Genomic DNA, 24,370 nt, shown 5'->3' on the forward strand with positions numbered 1-24,370 from the left:
CATCATTGCCCATCTGTGGGGTCTTGTGTAATTACATTCCTGTTCCAACTCCCTGTGTCCACAAAGAGAAGTGTCTCCTTCCAACGTGTTGGGGTATGGAGACTGAAACATCCCCTTGTAAGATGTCTGCCATTATCTTCTTTTCTAAACCATGGGGAAGAGAAATAAAAAACAATTGGAAATAGAAACTACACAATCTTGCCTCTTTGGTATCTCCACAAACTCCCCACAGACTCCTCACACTCCTCCTCCTCACACCCACTCGGGTCTTTTCGGAGCAGCTCCCAAGAGAGGAGCCAGCTCCTGTCGCAGGGACTCCTTCCCTGCGGGAGCTCCTTCCTGCCTCCTCTCTCCAAGGAAGCAGAGGTCTTCCTGTCCCCTTTCCCACTCACCACAGACACCTGGAAGAAGGAGGCACTTCCCTAAGGGGCGCGACATGGCTCCCTGAGCGACCCCACGGACAGAGGGACGGCGCACACGGAAAGCCCCTCACTTCCCCCCCCGACTCACGAACACCCCGCGCAGTTACCCCCCCGCACACCCGGAGACACCCCGTCACACACACCCGCACACACCAGGCGCCCCCGGGCGCGCACACGCAGGCACGGACACGCGCACTCACCAGCCTCCACTCGCTGCCCCCCCCCCCCCCCCAAGCTCTCACAGACCACGCGCATGCGCAGTGGAGGGCTCGGAGCTGTCCGAGTACTGAATTTCTCGCGCGGTGCGCTCCCTCCCGCCTCATTCCAGCACAGGCTCCGGGGTTCCCCGCGGCCCCCGCCCGGTCCATCCCTCCCTCCCTTCATCCTTCCTTCTGTCCCTCCCTCCCTCCCTGCCCCCCTCCGGCAGCGCCGACGCCTCCCTGCCCAAAGAGGGGAAATCCAGACCGACCCAGTAGCTCAGGCACCAGTTATAAATACTAATTTTCAAAGCGAAAGGGGAATCAAACGTACCAGCAACAGAACGGCTCTCAGCACTATTTCCCTTTTCGTGATGCTCCTTGCATAGCGGGGTTTCCTCTTCCTTTCCTTTCCTCTTTCTTTCTTCTTCTTTCTTTTTTTGTTTTTATTTCCTTTTTTTTTTTTTTTTCGAATTTCGTTTCCCCCCTGACATCACCAAAAACTAGGTGGGGGAACAACCAGGTCTGGTGCTTTGTCTGTTTCATGCTGGCTGCTGGAGATGAGCCTAGGCTTGACTTGACCATGAGTCCAAGGACTGGCACTTCTTTTTTACCCCCAGTTTGTAGATATCCAGACCTTCTCTTCCTGATTGTCAAGAAAATTAAATTATTGCTGAATTTGGGAATCTAAGCAGCACCAGCTTACTTTTCCCCCGCATCTCTCTGGAATCGTTTCTGGGATATTTTCCAAATCATCACAGAAAGCAGGAGGAATGAACCGGCAGCTAGTGAAAATTCTGACAACCTTGTTTGCATTTTTCTTAGAGACAAACAACTTCAGGTAGGTGATACAACTCTGTGTGATGATATTTGTGAAAAGGTTGTGGAAATCATAACTATAAAGATACTATGTCATATTACCTAGTTTGTTTGCTGTATTTGAGAGTATTTCATGCTAATTCTGTATAGGCTATCCTTTTTACACTCGGAGTCTCGTTGCTTAGTAACAAACACAAAAAATAATAATCTCAAGTTTTTTGTATTTCTCTGATTCAAAGACATGTTTTTTCACTGAGTATTAATATAGCTGAAAACATTCTCTTCAGTTTTAATTCCGAAACGCAAATTCTCTGTTCCCACTGAAGGTTGTTTAGGAAGTTGCTTTGTAATTTGGAAATTACAGAATCAGCCCTCTGATTTTGGGAAAACCGTGAATCAGACCAGTATTGTGTTCACTAAAATGCCAGCACACACGATTGTTTTGAAATTTTCTCAACATTTCATGAGCTTTTGCTTCAGCTATTGACTTCTTGCTGCACGGAGCAAACAGGTCATCTACTAACCAAAGCACCATTTCAGCTGAGATTCATTATTATGCAGTACGCTGTTGTATATCTACATGTGCACATACAAAGTGGGTTTATATGACTGATGAGGTACATACACACAATGACAGAGTGAAATAGTGTTCATATCCATGAATCTGGGATCCCAATTCAAGTCATAACTAGTGAGCTTTGAATGAAAACACAAGTAATTTGTATAGGAACACCCCAAATACGTGCACTGGATTAATTTGCAGTTTTTATCTTAGGTGAATGGGTTTAGGACATAAGTGGACAATATTATGCATCAGCAAGTAAAGATATTTTATAATAATATATGTCATTGGCGAAAGCAAAAAGGAGCAACTGCCCCCTGTAAATGGAACCTGAAAAAACGTGGGGAATCACACTATGAGAATTTACTATCACCTTGCCTTTTAAAAGTTCCAGTGCTTCTGCAAAGGGATAAAGGTTTGCTATTTGCTTCTCATTTCAGATGCTTGTATATATATAAAATTTTTTTAGACTTGTGTATAGATGCATGAACACCCCCCCCCCCCCCCCACACACCCCCCCCCCCCACACACACACCCCCAGAAAGACTCCTGAAACTGAATGGCTCGCTTTGGGCAAATATATAAGAAGACACAGTCATAGAATTACTTTGAATATAGCTCAAAAATTATGTTGAAGCATAGATACAATGAAATTGGTTATTTAAGAATCAGGTAATGCTTTATGATTAAATCTGTGCCTCTAAACACCAAATATGACCATTTCATTCTAGTTTCTTTTTCCTTAGGGAACAGACATGGGAAATCCTAAATTCTCTTTCCCTGCATAAATAATGTATTTGCAATATGTAAGATGCTATGTACAAAGCATTTAATGTGCATGATATGATACCAGAAGTTTGCTCTTAAATTCTGACAGCAGAGACGTATTTCAAGAGCCTTCATATAAATATCAGCTGGTAATAATACTAATAGTTTGTTGGGTTTTTTTTACTTGATGTTTACTGATAAAAATCCCCAAAGATCAGATGTGGCTGGCTCTGGAACCCTTTTTGCTGTGTCGGGGAAGACTCCAGACATTCACTAGCATAAGTCAAACATTTGTTGGGTATCATTTGTAAGAAAGGTTTTTTTTTGCAACTATCTCCTTCTCAACATTAACAAAATCAGTGTTTTTCAGTGTTGCTTGGTGTGTGTTACCAGCTATTGTTTGCAAGTTTAAGACTACCTCAAACCCAGGGTTAACATATACTTTTAACAGTGTACATGCAAGAAAAGCAATGATATGAAATAAGATTTCAAAGCCCCTGTAAGATTGCTCTAGACATAAGGATAAAAAGTAAATTGAAACTTCTAAAGTCTTAAAGCTGTAATGAATTTCTTTTTAAAGCTGTGTTGTTTGCTTGCTTGTTTGTTTCTGAATAACAAACTGCCCATGCATATTACCTTAAACTCATAGAATAAAGTTTTCAGATTAAAAATAGACTATATTGCTCTATAAAAATAATGCTACATTCACTGGATTGAGACAATTTTATTTGCTGTTATAATTTCTCCATAACTTGAATACAATACAAGTTAAATATTATCTAATCATGGCTAATAATTTATTTAGGACAACTTTCTGTAAAGAACATGATTCAAGATCTGGAAAATCCCCCTCACAGACCCTGTCTCCTTCAGATTTTTTGGACAAATTGATGGGAAGGACATCGGGGTATGATGCTAGAATCAGACCAAATTTTAAAGGTAAGTTTTTTAAGACTTCCAATTAATTAATCAATTACATTTTTGGCAAATTATAGGTTTGAGGGGCTTAATTCTGGGTTCTAATTCTCTTTCCAATAAATTCAGATTTCCAGTGTGATAGTGGAGATCAGCTAACCCATGGGGAGGACTAGGAGAGCAGTGTAGGTGATATGGGTCCAGAGCTTGAAAAACCTCTTTTCATGCGACAGTAATATTTAGCTGTCAGAGGATGCTTCTGAAGATTCTGCTAATTCCATGTAGTAAATAGAATTCTAGTTCCAACTAAAAACATTGAGATAACTTGTTCCTGAATTTTTTATCTGTGAAGACAGTATCTTTTAACACTGCCATGCTGAACTGTCATGTTCTTTATAGCAGTGTCTGAAGAAAAGGTCTATGCTTTCATTCAACTTGAAGAAAGTAAAACCTCTTTCTCCAAAGTAGAGAGATAGGCCTCAAGGTATGCACACATAAAATTTTATCCTACGAATGCTGACGGAATGATAAAAAACTATTTGTCAGTATCCCTACAAAATATAAAAATATTTTGGTTTTCACTTCCATAACTCCCCCCTTTTCTTCCAAAATTTGCACTGAGCTATGGAGAGTCACCATCATTCCAGCACAAACAAGGCTGTGGACTGGAAACCTCTTTTGCAACCATTACTATTCACAGCAAGTTTTCCTTGATGTAGTCTTGTAAATCCCTATGGAAGTAAGCACAGAATGAGTTACGGCTTTCAGTGAAAGGAGTTGAGAGAGAAGTTTTCACTGCAAACATTTTAACATTTCTGGAAAGCTCTGTAATTCTGTGAAACTGGCTCTTCTATGCCAATTTAAAGCTTAGAATGTGTTTTTACATTGAAAACTGATAAAATGCTTCCTTAACAAATCTGATGCCAATGTACATTTGCACTCTTATCTCTCAGCTTTGGTCACCGAAATGAATGTTTTCCTGTACAGAGCCATGTTAGCAGTGCTGTGAATGTTGATAACAACTGGAAAAAACCTGTCATTTCTTAGCTAGTGAATGAACTGTTAGGAAAGAAGCTCGCATGTCAATTAGAAAAGCGCTTAATTAAATTTAGATCAAAGATTAGTTTCTTCTCTCTGTTCCACATGTGCGAATTACAAGATTTGGAACAAAGTGCCTGTTTTTGCTGCTTGCTTATGGAGTTCCCAAACTGGAGTCCACATTAGCTTGTAGTAACTAAGCAAGCATTAGGCCCTCATATTCATTTTGTGCATTTGTATGAATATTAGTGAAGTTTTAGAGAATGCAAATAAAGGCAGAAATTCCCTGAATTGAGCAAGGTAGCAATCATTAAAAACTTATTCCTGCTCTTTACATGAAAGGGTCACTAAAACAAGATTTCCCCTTCATCTCTTGAAGCTCAGATTAAATCAGGAATAGTAGCAGTCCCTGTACATAGAACTACTTAAAGACTGCACTTTATTGCTCCCCAGTACGTGCCTAAAGCCGTTTCATGAAAAACACAGGAGGAGACAGATTCAAAGCTCTGCTGTCAGGATGTTCAAGCAGGTAGAGCAGGTATGGTGTGCACGATGTTATGTGGTGCATGCTGAACTGTTTGACAGACACGGCTGCTCTCCAAGTCTCACAGTTTCTTTGTGTTCCCAAAGTGAAGCTGCTCCTGATGACATCTATGAATGCTTAATGGCAAAGAATATGCTGTTTCTTATTTTTTATTTATTTTTTTATTGTCACTTTCCAGAGCAGGACAGTACTTTGCAGCAGTGTTTTCTTCAGTGTTTTTTCCTAACTTCACATCTCTGAGCTCTCGCATAAGTCTCAGTCTTCTGGGGAGGGGTCTGAAAGGTTTTCTTGTTCTTTGCTATGTTCCCTTGAAGGGTATTTTATATCTCAGAGTTCAAAACTAAGTCATGCAGTTTTGAACTTCACATCACTCATAAAAACCTTGTCAGCTGATAACCCTTTTTAATTATTCATTATGATGCACACCCATGTTCTAGTTGCCCAAGTCTTGTTAACTTTTTAAAGAAATTGAAACTACTTTTTTGCTTTATACTGCATATTTATTCTTTTTAAAGAATAAGAAGTACACCTGCAAAGAGGATAAAATAAATCTGTCTTGCATGGAGTTAAGTATTATAAAGTTTTTTTTTGTACTGAGTTTTATTGTGACCATAATACAGATTGTTTCAGTTTCTCACATTCATTAATCTCTTTGAGATCTTTTTGGGGATATAGGGTATTGTACAATACCGATAGTCTAAACCATACAAATGGATGGATGTATGAAATGTGGAATAATTGCCTAATTTAGAACACTTTTTGTATTTTAAGGCAAGGACTTTTAAACACAAGAGAGCTCCACAGGAACAATGGTTTACACTAAGGATCTGCTATGTGGTTTTGCATGCAGTCTGGGGCTAATATTTATTTTCTACATTTCACAAAACACGTGGATCAACATAGTTGTGCAATTGCTCATGCATTTGTCTAGGTTTTTCTATTTTATACCATGTACATGGCCTTCTGTGAGCTCACTGTAGGCATTTAAAAGTATCAGAAATGTCTGATCTCATGGAAAGGTAGAACCTATACCACTGATTATAAAAGAATGAAATATGCTTTGATGACTAGTCTGAATTACTGGAAAACTACAGCTATTTGATTAATTTGTGGACTAAAGGCTGCACATTCTAAAAAGAGAGGAAAATGCTACTTACTGGAACAAGGTGCTTTATCCAGATAAAGCACTTCATCATTACTTATTGCTGTTCCCTAACTTGCTCTTGCAAATCAGAAAATTCAAGAAGGTAGCAGGAGAGCAACAGGTGAATATATGAAAGTTCAAACATCAGCAACAGTTTGTTTTGGCTTTTTTTTGAGGCTTTTGTTTGTTTGTTTTTTAAATAAAAGTACTGTATACTGAAATATATTGAAAGATCCTTTCTTTTTTTTTTGTATCTTTCTGTCTTACACAATCATTTGAAAGCAGAGGACTAGATTTCTGGTTCTTCACACACCAAGCAGTCAGATACAAAATGACCAGGCACTGAGAGCAACTGCCCCCCGATGAGCAGCCACAGAGAAGTGCCAGAGTGACAGCTCTCAAAATTGCCTTTCTTTAATCACTGTGAGATACTTAATGCATATTTTTTCATCTTACACTTACCGTTTATTGAATCTGAGTAGGCTAATAATTTGCGTAAGAACACGGAGGGGAATATTTTTAAATGTAAATATGAAGACTGCAATCTAATACTAGTTGAAATCCCTGAGAGCCTTTCTGTTGACAGCAAATATGCGCTAGTGGTCATATGAGTTGTTTTGTTGTTTCTTCTTCAGTTATAACATCAGTCGAGCATGATTTCTGTAAAACAATAAAACATGAAACCTTCATGATGTACTTTTTACCTGGTTATTGTCAATGTTGTATCTTTTTTAGTGGTAAAAAACAACAGCAAGAAATCAGAGTGATGTCTTTTAATTTCTCCACTGCATATTTTGCTTTCCTCAAGAAAACTAGAAATAGTCGTGTCAGGCAGCTGTGCTATAAAACTAGCCAGGAATGTGCTTTCTCATTGGTAGAAACCAGAGATGGTGAAGTGGTATCTCAGATTAGTGTATATTCAGTTCAGGCTCCCTCAAGAGCACTGTCGTAATGCTATGATACAAGAGATCAATCTGCAACTTAATCACAACGTGAGATGTGGGGCTAATGGAAAGTCAGCTTGAATTTAAAATTTCCTAGCAGGTGTTGACCTTCAAAGATCACTAAATTATTTCCACTTTTTAACACTTTCACCTTCTAAATCCACTTAAAATCTAAACATAACCTAGAACTTATCAGATAGAGAAAACTTTCTCTATAGGCACTACTACATTCTTTATGCCAAATACTTTATGTAGTAGACTAGCTGTCATGCAGTGAGTGGAGAGAAGTGGAGTTTGTCACCAAAAGCTCAAGAAGCTTATTATCTTTGGTATGAAAAAAGTTTGCAAAGAAGACGATAGTGATTTTCTCCTGTATTGAATTTTCATTCTATGTTTTAAGTGCTTTCTTTCACACTAATTAATTTGCTAACAAATATTCTGATTTTTATGGAGGTACCTGGAGATGTGCAGCAACACTGCTGATGTTACTCTCATCACTGGGTGATGCAATCAGTGTGAATTAACTTGCTCAAAAGCTGCTGTTTCTGAACTCAGAGAAGACTTGTCAGAGGGTTGCAGTTTGGGGGTGTAGTGGCTGTATCTGTAAAAGATTAGTCGGTAATTGGAGCAGTGTAATGTCATTTTCATGCCGAGTCAGTCGGTTTATATCTGAATAATAAACATGTAGACTAAATAATTTACTGAAAATTAGCTTGACAACTGTTACAGGAAATGGCTTATACACTTTAATACCTTAACTCCTTGGCAGCAAGGGTCAGTTTTTCCATATGTTCGAGCTCATTGTTTACTTATTTGGCCCCTGAGTTGGTCAGTAATGAAATCCTTAAAAAAACATGAATGGAAACCAATGAATGACATTTAAGGGTGAAATTACTGGCATCAGGCTTAATAAATGAAAGCAGCTTCTATGTACATGATGAGAAGAGGAACTGTCCACAGAAGGTGACCTTAATCTGGATGTGATACTTCACAATAAAACCTGTTAGAAAAACAACCTGTAAAACATAGAAGTTGAAAAGCATAGGCTGTGGGATCCATTCTCCAGTGCTTAATAACCTTCTTAAAGGAAGACTTCAGTTGCTAACAACTCCCGAACATGAAGTCAAATGCAGGGAGTATACTGTACTGGGCTATTTTCCACACAGTTCAAAGGCTCAAAGGACCATATCCAATGGAGACTCAAATCTAGCTCAGGCATGATGGCATGTAGGAAGGAAGTCCATGCTCTTGGTGTATTCTCATTGTAGGCCATGGGCTAAAGGTTCATTGTAGGAGAAGGGAGGCTACCTGGACAGTTTTTGGATGTGGCCAAGGCCATTGCACTCCCTAAATTTAGGTTGCTTGGAATGTGCAAGCATCCATTATTTGTAAGGTGTGCTTCTGGTTTATTTTCTGCCTTGAAACATGTCTACAACTACACTGCTTTCACATGAAGCTGTGTATGCACATCTCACTACACAGTTAGATGCTGCATGAGGATCTTTCCTAACAGGATATTTGGTTTCTTTGGTTTTACTTCATTTTTCTTCAACTGCAAAGAGGTAGCTAAGGAAATGATGTTCAGTCCCTACCCTAGGTATGGACTTTTTCATGCAGAAACCTTTTTACCTCAATTATGCAAGGATCCTTTTAACTGTTTTTCTTTTAAAATTGTTCATAAAGAGGGATGTGGAACTTGTCCTTCTCCCTCTCTTTCTTTAACTTCAAGTTCTTTCCCAGAACATGAGTAGGCTGGGGAAATTGCATGGCTAGTTAGGTTGTGTCTAGACTTCTAGACAAATGAGACTAGACAGCAAGATCAAGCAGCCCCCCTGATTATCTACACTGCTTAGCTGTTTTCTCATTCCCTGGATCCCTTTCTGAGCTTCCTGCAGGCAGCTCCCTCCAAAGCAGGTCAGAAAGGCTGTGAGCACGTAGCAGTGTAAGGCACAATCTAACCAGTGCTGCTTGGCATCCAAACTGAGGAACCGTCTTGGTCTTCTTTTATATTTAAAAGGTTAGCCACACTGATCTTTATCGTATTGGTATGTTGCCTTTCTTGCAGAACCAATGATTTAATTAAGAGATATCAATGGATTTGGCTGTTGTCATGGAATACTGCTGTGCTGCTGCATAAACTGTCAAGAGAATTTATGAAAAACAAATGTCAAAGCAGATCCAAAGACCTTTGATATCAAAACAGGAGACACTATTGTTTTTATCATGTTCTAATTTAATCAAGGATTTTCTATCACATACGTTGTCATGTTTAGATTTACATTTTCTATGCAGCTGAAGGCAGTGCCCTTGGGTCACTCATTAAGAATCTTGTGTTTTGGAAAACATGAAATTTAAATATAGAATATATAAAAGCACATACACTTAATTTACCAAGAATGTACACATATTTAAACTGCAAATCTATTACAAACAGTGATACAGTAACTAGGAATATGTATACATAAAAAAGAAATATGCAGTTTTATTAGAAAGATTTATTTATTTTTTTCCTTCTGGAAATATGAATATAAATCCCTTATTAAGGCAATAGAAAATGTATATTTGATGGTTCAACTTCAAAATATGCATTTCATAGTCTTTCACAGAAATGAGTGATCTTAACAGTCTGCAAAGAAAAGCTCCCCTAAATGATGTAGACAGGGCAGTACAGGTTCTGGCAGAGCTCTAAAATTAAGAGTGAACAATGTCTGGCATAAATAGTGGCCTGCCAGTGTTACAAACCCCAAGCCCATGGTTGAAATTCAAAATTTACAGAAATATAAAACCTCTGATTCCGGAAACCATGCGAGATCTGAGGAGTACAGTTCATGACAGAGAAGTGCCATTCACCAAGTATTCTGCTACTTAGAAGGGATAAATTAGAGCAGCCTAGTGGCTTATCTGAACTGTGCCAGCTACCAGCAAGCATCAAGTGTTGGAAGAGCATGAAGGCACACTGATTGCTCCTTATGCCTCAGCTACATGGCAGCAGCTGGGAAGGATGGGAGCATAAAGACTTCATGAACCAATAAAAGATGGAAGCTTTAAAAACTGGACATAGGTGGAATGTAAAACCACAAACAAACAATCCCCCCTGGAATTACCAACTTACCTACTCCGTAATACTGGCAATGCATTACTGTTTTTCCTCATACTCTCTTGGTTCTGCTCCTGGGTGTGCCCAGAATTGCTGCAGGCTGCCTCGGCACTCACATCCCTTCTAAGCCAAATCCAGGCTGTTTGATTGGAACCAGATAATCTTAAGGTCTTTTGCAGCCCTAACAATTCTATGATTCTATGATTTTATGATTCTATGATGAGGCACTGTTCCACCTCCATTTCCCTGTATGGAACAGGAATCTCAGAGCCTGCTTTATATTTATTCCCCAGGAAAGGGATTCCTCTCAGGGTGGGATTCCTCTCAGGTTGGATCAGTGAGCACTTAAAATCTCACAAATACAAAACAGTGTCTATAGGTGGCCCGCCTTCCTCTACAATACACAGAAGATTTTTTGTCATTTCCCCTCAGCTTGAAGGGTTCTGCATCTGATCCAAAGGGCTATAAATGATTCTGTGTAGCCCATTTTGCAGCATTATGATTAATGGAATAAATGTTATTTCATTTTCCAGGAAACCCACAGCCTAGGAGGTGCAAGTTTGCATCCCTTCAATCTGAGGCAGGTATAGAAGTCTAGAAAGGACTCTTTCTAAATGAAATGTCTCAATGTTTTCTTATTGCCTGCAAAACTGGCTGTATTTTAGATGGAAAAACTGATATTCTTGACTGATTTTTCAAAGTAAGGTTGTACATTTTGACTTGGTGGAGAGTGGTCTGAGTAGTGGATTTTGAATGAGGTGCCTCAACCTTGCTGAGAAGCAAGGATTCAGAAAGGCTCTCAAAGAGCCCACTGAAAATTATTTGCTCTCTGCAAGTGGAACCCCATTTCCTATGTTCATGGACTATATAGGGTCCTTAGGGTTCCTCCTGTGGTGGTACACATCAAAGTATCAGACATAGCAACTCCTGCCTGTCATGGGACAAATATTGTTTTGGCTATAGCAAAAAGGGGGCTGCTGCACAGTAGCAGTGTGATACTCTTCTCCAAAAGCTGATAACTCCTACATGGGTGTTTCTGTGCCTTCAAAACCCAGGACTGCATAGAAGCAGCTGGGCACATCTGTGACTGAACTTGGGGTACTTTTCCTTAAAGAATGGAAACTGGTACTAAATTGATACACATTGCATGAACAAACTCAGTCTTTTTCCATCCTAAGAACACCACTATGAGTTATCTCCTTTGCTTTTGTATTTGGGAAATATAGATGAGAAGAGGTTAAATGCTTTCCTTAAACCAGCATAGTTAGTCAGGGAAAAGCTAAGATTAAAATTTAGCAGATCAATACTCATTATGTTAGGCTGCCTATAATGACTATATTCCCAATGTGTGATGGCCGTGTCTTTGTCTTAGGCTATAAAACTGTCTTATCAGGATTAATCTTTCTTCTATTTTGTTTACTGTGTCTAATAAAGAAATAGTCCTAAATAAAATATAAAATAACAGTAACACATTGGCCAGAATGCTGCTATAAATTCTCACACTGCCATTTAAAGCAGTTGTTGAAATGATGCATGCAAATTACATGCATGGGTCCAAATCAGGAGCGTATGTAAAAAATCCTTCTTTGTCATAGCTGAATGTAGCCTGTTGCCTGTTGCATAAACACATGTACATACTCTCCCTCATGCCAAACTAAAATGAAGATGTGGCCGCTCCACATGAGAGTTTCAGAATGCAGCAATTTTCCTTTCCAGAGAGTGATATTCCATCCAATGGAGAAGTCTGAGGTGCAAAAAGCCTTTGGTCAGTCTGGTTATAGGAGACATCCTAAAAATAAACGCCTGAGAAAAAGTTTTAGCTCTTTGCCTCTATACTTCTGAGAATAATTTTGCAGCTCTCTGGCTCCATACCCCTGAGAATTCTGGTTTTGACACATTTCTGTGGTGTGTTTGCATGAGGTAAAGCACACATAATCTGTTAAAAACAGATTTTTTTTTAATAAAATAAAACATTTTACTTATCAAAATTACAAAAATAATTAAGGACAAATTCAGTTCAAGCCAGTAAGCTCATCAGTGTGTATATAGACTCATTTGGATCACTTTGTAGAAGACTCCTACTCAGCATAGCTGTGGTGGTAGAAACCAGAAAAAGACCAGATGCCCTGACCCTGCAACAGGCTTAATGTCAGCAGAGCTCTAAGTCTTTGTGAAAGCCATTTGATGCTTCTCACAGCAATGCAGTGAACATCCTTCATCATAAAGCTGATTTGGTATTGATAAAAAAGTAAGTTAGTCACTTTATAAGATGCTTACTTTCTAGGCTGGTGAAGAGCTCTCATTGCATCTCCCATTCTTCCAGACATTTTATATATAGGAAGAACTGATGACTGAAAAAAATCCTGGTGAAAGACACCCAAGAAGTGCCTTAAGGATGTCTTGAAGTTGCAAAACAGATCCTTTTGGCATTCAGGATGTGGGAGACCCTTAAGGAGGTTCCAAAGGAAGTGGAGATGTGTGAATGGGAGGGATAGGAGGCTGGGAGAAATGTGCAACAGATCAGATGATAGGAGCATTGAAGCTGAGAGTCAGGAGGGAGGAATTAATTTCAAAGTAATATTCTGCACAGATTGTATGGAAATTAGTGGAACTATAAGGAGGCAAAAAATTGAAAAGTTTTGAAAATAAAAAGAAAATTTTATTTTATTAATGCTAGATATAGTGGGATCTGTATGTCTCTGACCAGTTGCAGATTTCCATCTATACCAGCTCCTGATCATTTCTGTTGCCATTTATCCCTATGCCTGAGCTATCCCATTTGTCTAAATCCCATCATTCACCTGTGTCACATATATCATTTGGTGTATTATTCCCTAGCAGCCATAAATCAATGTCTGCTCATAATTTTAGTCATCCAAACTGCTTTTTTTCTCAGTCTTGTGTAGGCCTTCAAACAGTTAAAACAAGGAACATTATGGAGAGATTAAAGGAAAAGCTGGCAGAACTGTGAAATACAGTGAATATGTGAGGCTCAAACAAACAAACTAAAGGAGTTAAAATCGATTCTGAGACCTTTCTGTGGACATGTGCTTGAGACTGTGCCTATTGACGTTTATAACTGAGCTTTCATTAATTCCTGCAGTGCAAGATCAGAATCACAGAGAAAGAACGAAGAAATATTTTTTAAAAAAGAAAAAAGTTCTAATTGTTTTTGGCTTTTTAAAAATAAACATTTTGAGGTATGCTGAGCAGAGTGCAGCTGTTCATTATGACTGAAAATAGAAACCTAGGCTGATTTACAACATTTCAGTATCTTTATTAATACTTCCCTTTTTCACTAAGTAAACCTTCCCTCCTGCCTTCTCTTTGCAGTGAAAATCTTTTATCTTGTGGTTCCATGCAGTCTCTTAGATGAGTTGGCTACGCTGACTTTGTAAAACATTATTAAAAGTAAGATTACTTAGGAGCAGTTTAACTGACTCTACACTGGAGTGCAAATTTCATGACTAGACATGTAATACCACCTTTTATTTAACCACATTTGGGAATGTTCCAGGCCTCTGCACACATGCAGTTCACACGCCGATCAGCAGTGAAGAGCTCTGTCTCCATTAGTGCAAAGCAACCAAGCAGTTCCTCAGAATAAGGTACAAGGAGGATCTCTGCTACTTGCTCCCAGTAGGTCTGAGACCCTCTGCCTTTCCATTTGTTCACTTCAGTGAGCACAGTTTTGTGATAAGAAGCCGGTGCCTGGACCTTTTTATGTTATAAAAAAAGCAACCAATTCAATTTCCCTAAATACAACCCATTGCTCTATTGTACTGGAGGAAGGAAGACTTCAGAAAGTCTTGCAGTGATGTGCTTGTTATGACTTGGAATGGAAAGATTTGAAAGAAGAGTGGAGGGCTCAGAGATAAAAACCAAAGTTTGATGGACATATGAAGAGTTAAATCATTCATTTTAATATTTCCAAAGTTGACATAAGTACTAATCAACTTTGCATTGTAGGCTTGTAGTTCCAACAGGAAGTTTCCGGATGTAAGTTTTGTGATTCACTGGTTCTTAGATTTACTCCCACAGACTAATTTGCACATGGAAGACTTTAGCTCTGGGACTGGCTGCACTCAGTCACAAGTACAACTGAAGCTTGTGCAGAAATATCTGAGTTAGCTTTCAAGTAATTTGCTCAGAGGTGCTCTGTGCCACACCGACATGATAAAGAGCTCAGCACAAGTTATAATGCCTGAGGTTAATGGCCTCCAGTGAATTCCAGCATGCCATGACTACATCAGTTGCAGCCCTCAAACTACCTACGTGAAAGCCAGCTCCAGCATTTGTACAATTCATTGTGACTGCTATATATATTGGATGGCTATATATTCTTTTCAGACTAGCTCAGGTTAGCCAGATAAATCAGGAGCATTTCAACTGTTTAAAGGGCTTTTCATTCTGCAGTAAAATAAAATAGTGCCTAAATATTGTTCTTGTGCACTGTCTGTTAGATAACCTATGTGAAAATATCCCACTGAACCCCAGAGCTGTCAGTAATATATGTTTCTGTTATCAGCCTCAGCAGAAAGAGTCAGGGAAAATAAACAGATTGTAGAATACCTTGTAATGCCAACTGCAGAACTGAAGGTTTTGTAGTGTGAGACTTACCTTCCTCTTCCAGTGCTGGGTCTGTGGACAAAGGCTTTCCAAGCTTGCCAATCCAAGAATTTTCACAAGTGCTTTAAAAGCACACAAAAAGACGCATCTTAGCAGGGATTCTCCTTCTGTGAAAAGTTGATAGGATTTCACTGGCATGACTCCCATTACATTCAGCAATAGTCCCACAGCTGAAAACTCACAAACCACTTCTCAAATTGATTACGCACTGTTTGACCTCAGACTATGTCAATGTATATATATTGATGGCTTTAGCTGCACTTACTCCAGAGAAATTTTCTTTCTGTGTCCGATACTGTAATCACCTGGATCTGACAATCACTGGAGTATTTGTCTTGTGAGGCCTTAGTGGCATTTTGCTGAAGAAGAGCTTTCAGGTTTGGAATGTTGTATGCCCTTTTTATATGCAGGTCACATCATAAGGCCATGTTTTTGGTCAGATGTTTTCTCAAGTCAACCAAGTGAAGGGAAACAGCTTAAATCTTGATGTAAGAGGAGAGTTCTCTTTATGGCAATTTGTTTATTTATATTTGTGTGTGTGCCTGCATGTGCATGTCAGGAAATAGGCACCTGAAACTAGGAAAAAAGATACTTTCTCTCTAATGCTTTTCTGCAGATTCTATTCAGCCCTGCCTCTATCTCTCAGCTGCTTTGGGTAGGTCATGTTGTGTCTCCTCCAGTATGTAAACATAATTGTCATAAGAGGTGTTGCTCACATATATTCCTCAGATACTTGGTAGTATTTGGTCTAAGTGATATCAGTGGGAGACAGTCCTAAAGAGGATTTAGACACCTAAATGTCTCTGCAGGTCTTGCTCTGGCTCTATAAGTGCCTTGTGGTTCTTAGTCTTATTCTGTTGATAATAAATGTATATTGATGTCACAGAATATGGTTCTGAGTCTGAGCAAGCACCCAAAACTGTTGCCACATTCCCATCAGGAGATATGACATTCTCGGCAAGCTGAGTTACTATATATGACAGATGAACTTTCAGAGGATGTTGGTTTTAGCTTGATGAAGCAGAACAATAATTTTCTTATTTGATTTTTCAAGCAAATTGCATCAGTGCAAAGTACCATGTAATTACTGTATTTCACAGGTTCCTGAAATCTGTGCCTGTTTGGTTTTGTTATTTTTTCATTTGGAGTTTTCTTTTTTTTGTTGTTTTTGTTTAGTAGGTACAATTGTCATCAATGAATAACAAAAATGACATAAGCATAATAATTTCTGGGGTACGTTGTGTTGTGGCAAGTGCTTTCAAAAAAGAAGGAATTCTCAGTTTACCAGTCATATAATGACTTGGGGGGCCAGGGTGAGTGCATACTCTACAGGAATCCCACAGAAAGACAACCTCATAAATGAAAGGCATCACTCCCCAGTAAGAAATGTCACCTTGATTTTTAAGCCTTAGGATAACTATGTTTTCCTGCTGTCATTAATTTTGCCTCCTGTGACTGATTCCCTTGCTGTTAACATTCTAATGAGATGATTCTGCTGAAATGGAGGAAACATTGTTTTTTCCCAAAAGCAGAACAATAAGGAAAGTTAAAAGGCCTACCTAGGTACTTGCAATAAAGACTACCTATGGTCTACCTCCTGCTTTCTTATTAGAAGCTCAAGCTTGTTAAATCATGTGAATTTTCTCATCAGCAGTTGGACTATGAATTATACAAATCCTTGAAAACAATTGCGCAAGCTAAACTGCTTCTGGAGTAGCTACAGGATCCCTGTGGCTCAGAGGAATTTTTCTAGCACATCAAAGCTACCTTTCTCTCCTTGGCCCAATATCCATGGGCCCTGACCACAAGGTTGGCTGAATTGCCTTTGATAGCACCCTGCCTGACATACTCTGAGCAGCCATGAAGGTAGACAAGCCACTTGCTCCTGTCTAATGACCACGGCCATCTGAGGTGTCCGAGCAGTAGTTCAGCCTTGCTGTTTGACTTACAGGGATGTGCCTGGAGGGCCATGAAGAGATGCATTGGAAAGCTTTTGAAGTTGGAATTCAGGCACCTGTAGAACTGCAGCTGCAAAAGCAGAGCCCTCCATAGGGGTTAGCTCTGTTTCAGGTCTCAAGAAGACTGTGCTAGACTCAGAAGCTGTTCAGTTTGGTTGAGGATAAATGGTCGCTAAACCCACAGCTGCCTTTAGAACTGGCAATTAAGAAACCATCTCCAACAAGCTCTGCTACCCTTCCCTGCTGCCCTGGGATCTGTGTTACCAGTGTTCAGGTCAGCATATGAGTCTTTGTCCTGCTCAGCCATATTTGATCACCTCCCTTGTTTGATCTCAGACATGAAATACTTGTTCCACAGATGAAAGGATGCTCAGTCCCTGGTGGGTTCACTGCCCCCTCACTTTGACCCTTGGTCCTGTTCCTGTGAACCTGATCTATCCCCACACTCAGATGGGATTGATTTTAGTCTTCTGAAACAGTCCTGATGCTTATCTTGCTCTCTGTGATAAGGTAAGAAGGGCAGCTCAGCTCACCTCTCTCCCCTGTATATGCACTGAGATGGTGGGAAAAGCGTTTTTCCATTTGTACCATTTGCACCAAAATCAGAAAGTAGACCAAAATCTACTACATATACAGAAAGACATAAGATTCTTCACAGATCTGTAAACATTTTGCCAGAATTTTCATTGCCATTCCATGAGGTGGTTCGGCCTCACTATCTCTCATTTTTGCTTCCACATCTCTCTGATTTGCCCACAGTTCTCTGTGTGTGTATGGTATTTTAGCTTGCCTTACAAAATCCCTTAATAATAGACATATAAAAGAAAATTAACAAGTGCAGAGGTATCATTTTAAATCTTTTGTATGATTATAATATTACCACTAATGATATTTTATCTATATGGTTGAAATTATTGTAAAGAGAAAAAGGCTACCAGGTGCAGCCTGGAAGTTGTACACCAAAAGGCAGTTAGGATGGATGTGTGAATACAGATATGATTAGTTGCAGTTAGGATGATCTCCAGGGCAAGAGTACAAGTAGGTCTGCTCAAGAACATACCAAATGAAGGAAGCTTTCAGGCTGTGTCTTATCAAGACTGGAGAATATTCAGCAAAAGCTGCACTTAGCAGCTGGATGGGGCTCAGGGTACATCTTTCAGCACTCATCAGTCAACATGGGGATTCACCCATGCAGTGGGATGGATTCACCCCCTCTGGCAACTGACAAGGAAAGGATTCACTCTCTAGCCAGGCAACCAGACAAGGTCACAGACACCTCTGGTACATGAGTTGTGAGGCAATATGCCACAGCAAATTCAGGGAAATATTTGGTATAGTCAGGTTTCTCATGAGTAGGGTGAGCAGATGAGTGCTGAGGACTTTCTGTAAGTGCCAAGTGCCCTGAAGTCACAGGAGGTGTGTAACATACCAAAATGTCAGAGTTTTTCCATAAGACAGTGTATTGGAGCAGTAGTTTTCTTGACTGGCAGTATTTGCAGGGGGACGAGAGTGTAGGGAACAGAAACAGTATCTTAGCTGTTTGTCAGAATACAAGAGACTGCTACTGCCTGGTAGCTTTGAGCATTAGTTACCTGTTTGGTTTTTTTTTTTCTTTTTTTCACCTGTGTCCTTTCAAGAAGCAGACATTTTCCTTGTGACTCGAAAATCACTTTGATTACCTCAAATGTGCCTGAAATGCAGCTGGACTGTTACCCTGTTGCATTGGAGGTGGCAAAAAAAAAACAAGTGGGGGAAAAGGGATTTCATTATAAAGTATACTTTGCTTAATTTTTTAGAGGAAATGACAACTCTTTTTAGATTTTAGGCAATAAAGACAAATTAAATATTTCCTTTGTCTTTGAAGAGTTTTAGATTGTGTTCTCAAACCTTGGCTATACTTCATAGAAATTTACTGCTTTCATTTTAAATTAATTACTAGATCAGAAAAATCTCATAGGATGCAGTGTAATTCTTAAGATGTACGAGACCTATACACCCCTTCCCCACTGGAATATTATCAGTAAAATAAACCTGAAAGATCAATACAAAAGAATAGAAACATAACCAAATTCAGTGCTCAGTTAGCTATCTTTTTCTTATCTACTTCATTTAGCTCATCTTTTTTATGCACATTTAGAAACCCCATCACCAGCAGACTGACTTTAACAGAAAGTTGGTCTTCTAGCTTAGAATCTGTGATTTATGTGATCAAATGCTAGATTTTAAGATACTTTAGTAAATATCTACAGTTCTCATTTAGTTGTAAATCTTGCATTACATTTTTTATGTTTATAAGTAAATATAAATGATCAGGAAAAAAAACTGAATTGGTGATATCTCACTGACAAAACTCTTTCCAGGAAACTCTGAGGGTGAAGAGAACATGGTCAGTTTTGCAGATTTATAGAATCACAGAATCATAATCTTAGAATAGTTTAGGTTAGAAGGGACTTTGAAAGATCATCTGGTCCAAACTCCCTGCAGTGAGTAGGGACACCTTCGACCATTATCAGGCTGCTCAGAGCCCAGTCCAACCTCATCTTGAATGTTTCTAGGGCTGTGAGCACACATTGTATCCAATATAGAGAGAAAGATATTGTAAAGGACTCTGTCAAAGGCCTTACAGACATCCAGATAGACAACATCCATAGCTCTACCCTTCTTCACTGATGTAGCCACTCTATAACAGAAGGTTGCTAGGTTGGTCAGACAGGACTTGCCCCTGGTGAAGCCATTCTGGCTGTCTCAAACCACTTCTCTGTCCTCCATGGGCCTTAGCATAGCTTCTATTTTGGTGTCTCAACAGAGTTGAGACTGACAGGTTAGTAGTTCCCAGGGTCCACATTTCTATATTTCTCTTTACATCTACCAGCAGAAAACAACTGAGTAGAGAAATGAAGGCAGATATTTTCTTTGTTTTCTTTGTTGTAAGATACAATGCTCTAGCACATACCTACTTAGTGTTCATCTGAACTGAAGTCTGTGTTGAAGTAGCATGTTTCCTAACATAGGTAAGCATGTTTACTGGGCTCTGCTGGCACTCAGAATTGAAAGTCATGGTCCTCATATTTGGCAGCTTTTGCAATGCAACACCATAAGATTAAAGAAAATTTGACAAAACACATGGGAAAACGACAAGGCATTCAGTACCTTCTTCATCTCAGTCTTCACTGATAAGGTCTTCAGGAATCCAATGCCTCTGAGACCTACGGAAAGTCCAGATCAAGGAAAACTCAGTGGAGAAGAATCAGACTGCAGAGTATTTAGGCAAACTGGGTACAGATAAGACCATTGTAACCACATAGGAAGCACCCACAAGTGCTGAGGGAGCGAACTGATGGTATTGTGAGGCCATTTTTAGTTATCTTTAAAATTTTATGGCCATTAGAGGAGGTTCTTCATCATGGGAAAAAAGAAAAAAAAATCATTCCCATATTTGAGAAAGACAAGGAGGAGGATCCAGAACTACAAACTGTCCAGCCTTACTTTGAAGCCAGAAGCAAATCCTCCTTGAAGCCATTTCCAGATACGCAGGACAGAAAGATGACCGGGGTAGCAAGCATTCCTGACACATTACTTATCTTTCCATTTTTCAAAAAAGAAAGTAATCATGTTTCCATCTTTTGCAATTTCAGGTCTAAATATGAAACCAAGTGTAGCTATTTATATTCTGTGCACTGACATTATTTTATAATATTACAAAAATTATGTGAATAAAAACAATGAGAAAAGAGATAAGAATGTACTTGATACTCGATGTTTGTACCAACTTTTGTGTCACTGAAATTTAGGCATTTAGCATTAATCATTGTTGATTCAGTTGTGAACCCCTGTTTATTTCATCACACCTAAGAAATTAGTGGCTAACAGACAACTAATTGAATATTAACTCCGCATTCATTCTGCTACATGTCAGTGACCACTGAAAAACAGGAAAGGATCTGGGAGGGAAGAGATTACAAATAGCTGTTTAACAAAAGCTATGTTGAGCCAGAACAGATATTGCTAAAATATTTGCTTATGGCAATGCAGACATCTTCAGATCAGGTGCACAAAAGGCTTCTTGTCCAAGTCTATTTTCAGTGGATTTGAGTCAGTATGAAAAGTAGTCCTTGTTGAGAATTTCAGTGGCAAGACTTTGCATACAGAGTGAAATAAATGTGGAGAGATAATATTTTAATTTTAAGTCTGAGAAGGAAATGAGAGAGGAGTGTTTGTAATGCTAAACCATATTCTGCATTGGTACAGTGGATAAGGAAAAAACTGTTATACTCCTGCCCTCACTCAACTCTTCTCATAAATACTTAAATGCAAGGATGTAGTTCTGTGTATTTATATAACAACTTCCAATGAAACTAGGTTAATTAAATTACTGTTAATGATGTTTTTCTTTTCATCAAAATTTACATGATCTGTTTGGGAAACCTCACTTTTCACTTGTTTTCAGCCACATCTGTACCAGACTGTACGGAGGCTGAGGGATCTGTACTTTTGTTTCAATGTATATTGCAACATTTTTATTGCATTCCACAGGTCCTCCAGTAAACGTTACTTGCAATATTTTTATCAACAGTTTTGGATCAGTCACAGAAACCACAATGGTAAGTGCTATGATGCCATTGGCAAGAGAGCAACAATACTTAATATATGTCATGAACACAACCTGTCAATTTTTCTATTTATTGTTCAACTTGCAGGTCCTCCTGTAAATGTTACCTGCAACATATTTATCAACAGCTTTGGTTCAATAGCAGAAACTACAATGGTGAGTGGGACTGGTCATTGAAGCCATCTTGTGAAGGAGTGGGATGTGATGTAGAATAGAGATGCTTAGGACGTGGGGACATTCCTAAATTATGAAGCTACTACAAGCCTACCAGATGAGCTGAAATAAAATAAATATAAAATAGCTATCTAAAAATATATATAAAAATACATATAAATAATTAAACTCAACTACCAAGTCTAAACATACCTACACAATCTGTACTGTCTGTAATGGCAGCAAATATAGGTGAGCATAAACCAGCTTTTTCAGGTTGTATTAACACTGAAGAGGCGGAGGAATGGCTAGAGCTCAGCTGTGGGGCTCCCTGCCAAGCACTCCATATTTTGAGTGGGTCTTACACCACATGTTGAATTATCTGCTGCTGCAGATTGTGCTGACAGAACTGCCAGAACAGTCTTGTTTAACTTTGCTAAATCTCTGTGCATTGCAGCCACATCAGCAAATGAAGTGAATGTATAACTTGAGTTAAATGACTAAAACATATTTTTCTACAAAGAAATTTGGGTATTTTGAGGGTTAAATTGGTACTATGGATCCCAGCTGACTGAAATGTGTATTTTGACTGAATTCAAAGAACACTATCAGTCAAAATATATATTAAAATGAAACATTGCAGAGTTTCAATTTTGTTACATATAAAAATAAATAGCTCAATTTTTCATGTCAAGATGAGATTTTTCTTCAAAAATTGCCAAAATTTAGGGATAAAGGAGACAAGCTAAAAAAATTAAAATTTTAGTCCAACTTTTTTCTGGTTTACTCTAGACATGAATTTTTTCTTTTTTTTTTTTTTTACTATTTGCTAAAAAAAAAACTTTTCTGAGCTATTAAAAAAGATGCTGAAGTTTTAAATCTTTTTCAAATACTGAGTAAAAAAGATCACTTATGTATTCAAGCATACATATACCTGACTACTGCTGTTAGCCCAGAGAGTGATTTTTGATGGCTTTCTTATAATAATGTGATAAACCCATAATAATTATCAGGTATTCATATACAGGAAGAATGTTAAATCCATTCCAGAAAGAGCCTGGTTACAAACTCCATTTCGACTGAACTATTCAAGTCACTGCTACCACAAAATAAATTAACCTTCATTGAAATTTTGCAAGACTTCTTCTCATTGTTTCAGGTGGCTATAGAAAACTATGGGCACTTCTGAAGAACTGCAATGTAGTTTTCCAACTGCTTTCCAGGCATTGCTACAAAGAATCCAGGTCTTTCTGTATTTGCTGAAGCCAGAGGCAATAAAGATGCTTAGCATCCTGTAGGATTGAGTTCTTGGTAGCTAAAAATGAATTTGTTACACAAAAGGACTTAAGATATACCAAATAAATATTTTTTCATAAAAATTGGATAGATACTGCCTTGCGATCTTTGCATTACAAAGGAAGAACAGAGATTTAGCCCAACAGAAATATTTAATTTAATATTCAAATACTTCATTTAAATTCAATTGTAATTCATGCCATCATTTTAGAAAGTGATGCTTAAGGAATGTCCCAGATATTTTTACATAAACCCCCCTAAGATGCTATTTAATGTTTTCTAGAGATAAAGTAAAATTTATATGTAGGGCAGGTTGATTTGTTAAATAGTGTGGGAAAGACTCTTCTATAAATGACAAGCTATAACATACAAAGCCATAAAATAAACAATTAAGTAAAACTTTAGCCTGTGTATCTGTAGTATTTTAAAAACACTTTAAATGAAAACTAAAATCAAGTTAAAAAATACAGGAGAAAACATATTTTGATGTAACATAATTATCAACTTCCTTAATTTTCTTTTTTTTTATTTTTAAACTTTTTTTAATATATATTTAAAGGATTCTGAGAAGATAGCTAGGCATGTAGCCTTTTTTACCCAGCCACGTCTGTTTATCCTAGTGTGCAGAGGCATTAGCATAGTGTTAAGTAGCAAAAAAACCTGCACGTCACTAGCTTTACAAGATGGCATTCAATGAAAATATTTGCACGACCTAATGCTGATTGCATTAATTAGACTCCTTCATTGCTTTGATTAAATCCCCTCATTGCATTTTACCTTCTATCAAATATGTTAATGTGCACCTTTCCAATGTTCATTAACACATTTCTGCTGAAAACAGCCAAACATTCAAGTAGATGAAAACAAAGAAATTGGCTTTCTTATTTTGCTTTGTTCATAATATCTGCAAAACTATGGAAAGATTTCTCTTAGATGCTGTTCAATGGTTTGATATTGATTTTCTTAATGCTGTCACCTCTTTAACGACTAGTGCCATCACTTTTAGGATGTTTTAAAACTGCTCTGAGAGGCACACATCAATTACTGTTCCATCTACTTTGCCTTTCTGAAATAGACATAATCATGTGGTAAAAATGTTGTCATCCCTTGTGATAAGTACTGAGTTTTGTTTGACTCCTAGGATTAATTTTTCCCTATAAAGTGCTCTTGATGGTTTTGACATAAAACCAAACGATTCATTTAAAACCCTGGATTGTAAATTCAATAGAGACACTCCTTTCTCAGAGGACAGGAATGCTTAGTGAAACCATGCAT

General features: G+C 38.4%; 1 protein-coding gene across 4 annotated transcripts in view; it reads left to right on the forward strand.

Annotated features, from left to right (window-relative positions):
* The first annotated feature begins 1,107 nt into the window (after positions 1–1,107).
* GLRA2 (glycine receptor alpha 2) overlaps positions 1,108–24,370 on the forward strand; it is a 125,764-nt gene continuing 102,501 nt past the window's right edge. The window contains exons 1-3 of one of the 4 annotated variants that reach the window (XM_062603623.1): positions 1,108–1,460; positions 3,574–3,707; positions 21,571–21,638. In XM_062603623.1, coding sequence (XP_062459607.1) covers positions 1,393–1,460; positions 3,574–3,707; positions 21,571–21,638 — 270 coding nt within the window. In that variant the 5' untranslated portion in view covers positions 1,108–1,392. Of the gene's footprint in view, positions 1,461–3,573; positions 3,708–21,570; positions 21,639–21,734; positions 21,803–24,370 lie in introns of those variants that run through there. The other 3 variants (XM_062603624.1, XM_062603626.1, XM_062603625.1) reach the window with 3 other exon arrangements.

Source organism: Pezoporus occidentalis, unplaced genomic scaffold (genome assembly GCF_034315485.1).
Source record: "Pezoporus occidentalis ecotype Australia unplaced genomic scaffold, CSIRO_AGI_Poc_V1 ctg81, whole genome shotgun sequence".
Classification (NCBI taxonomy): Eukaryota; Metazoa; Chordata; class Aves; order Psittaciformes; family Psittacidae; genus Pezoporus; species Pezoporus occidentalis.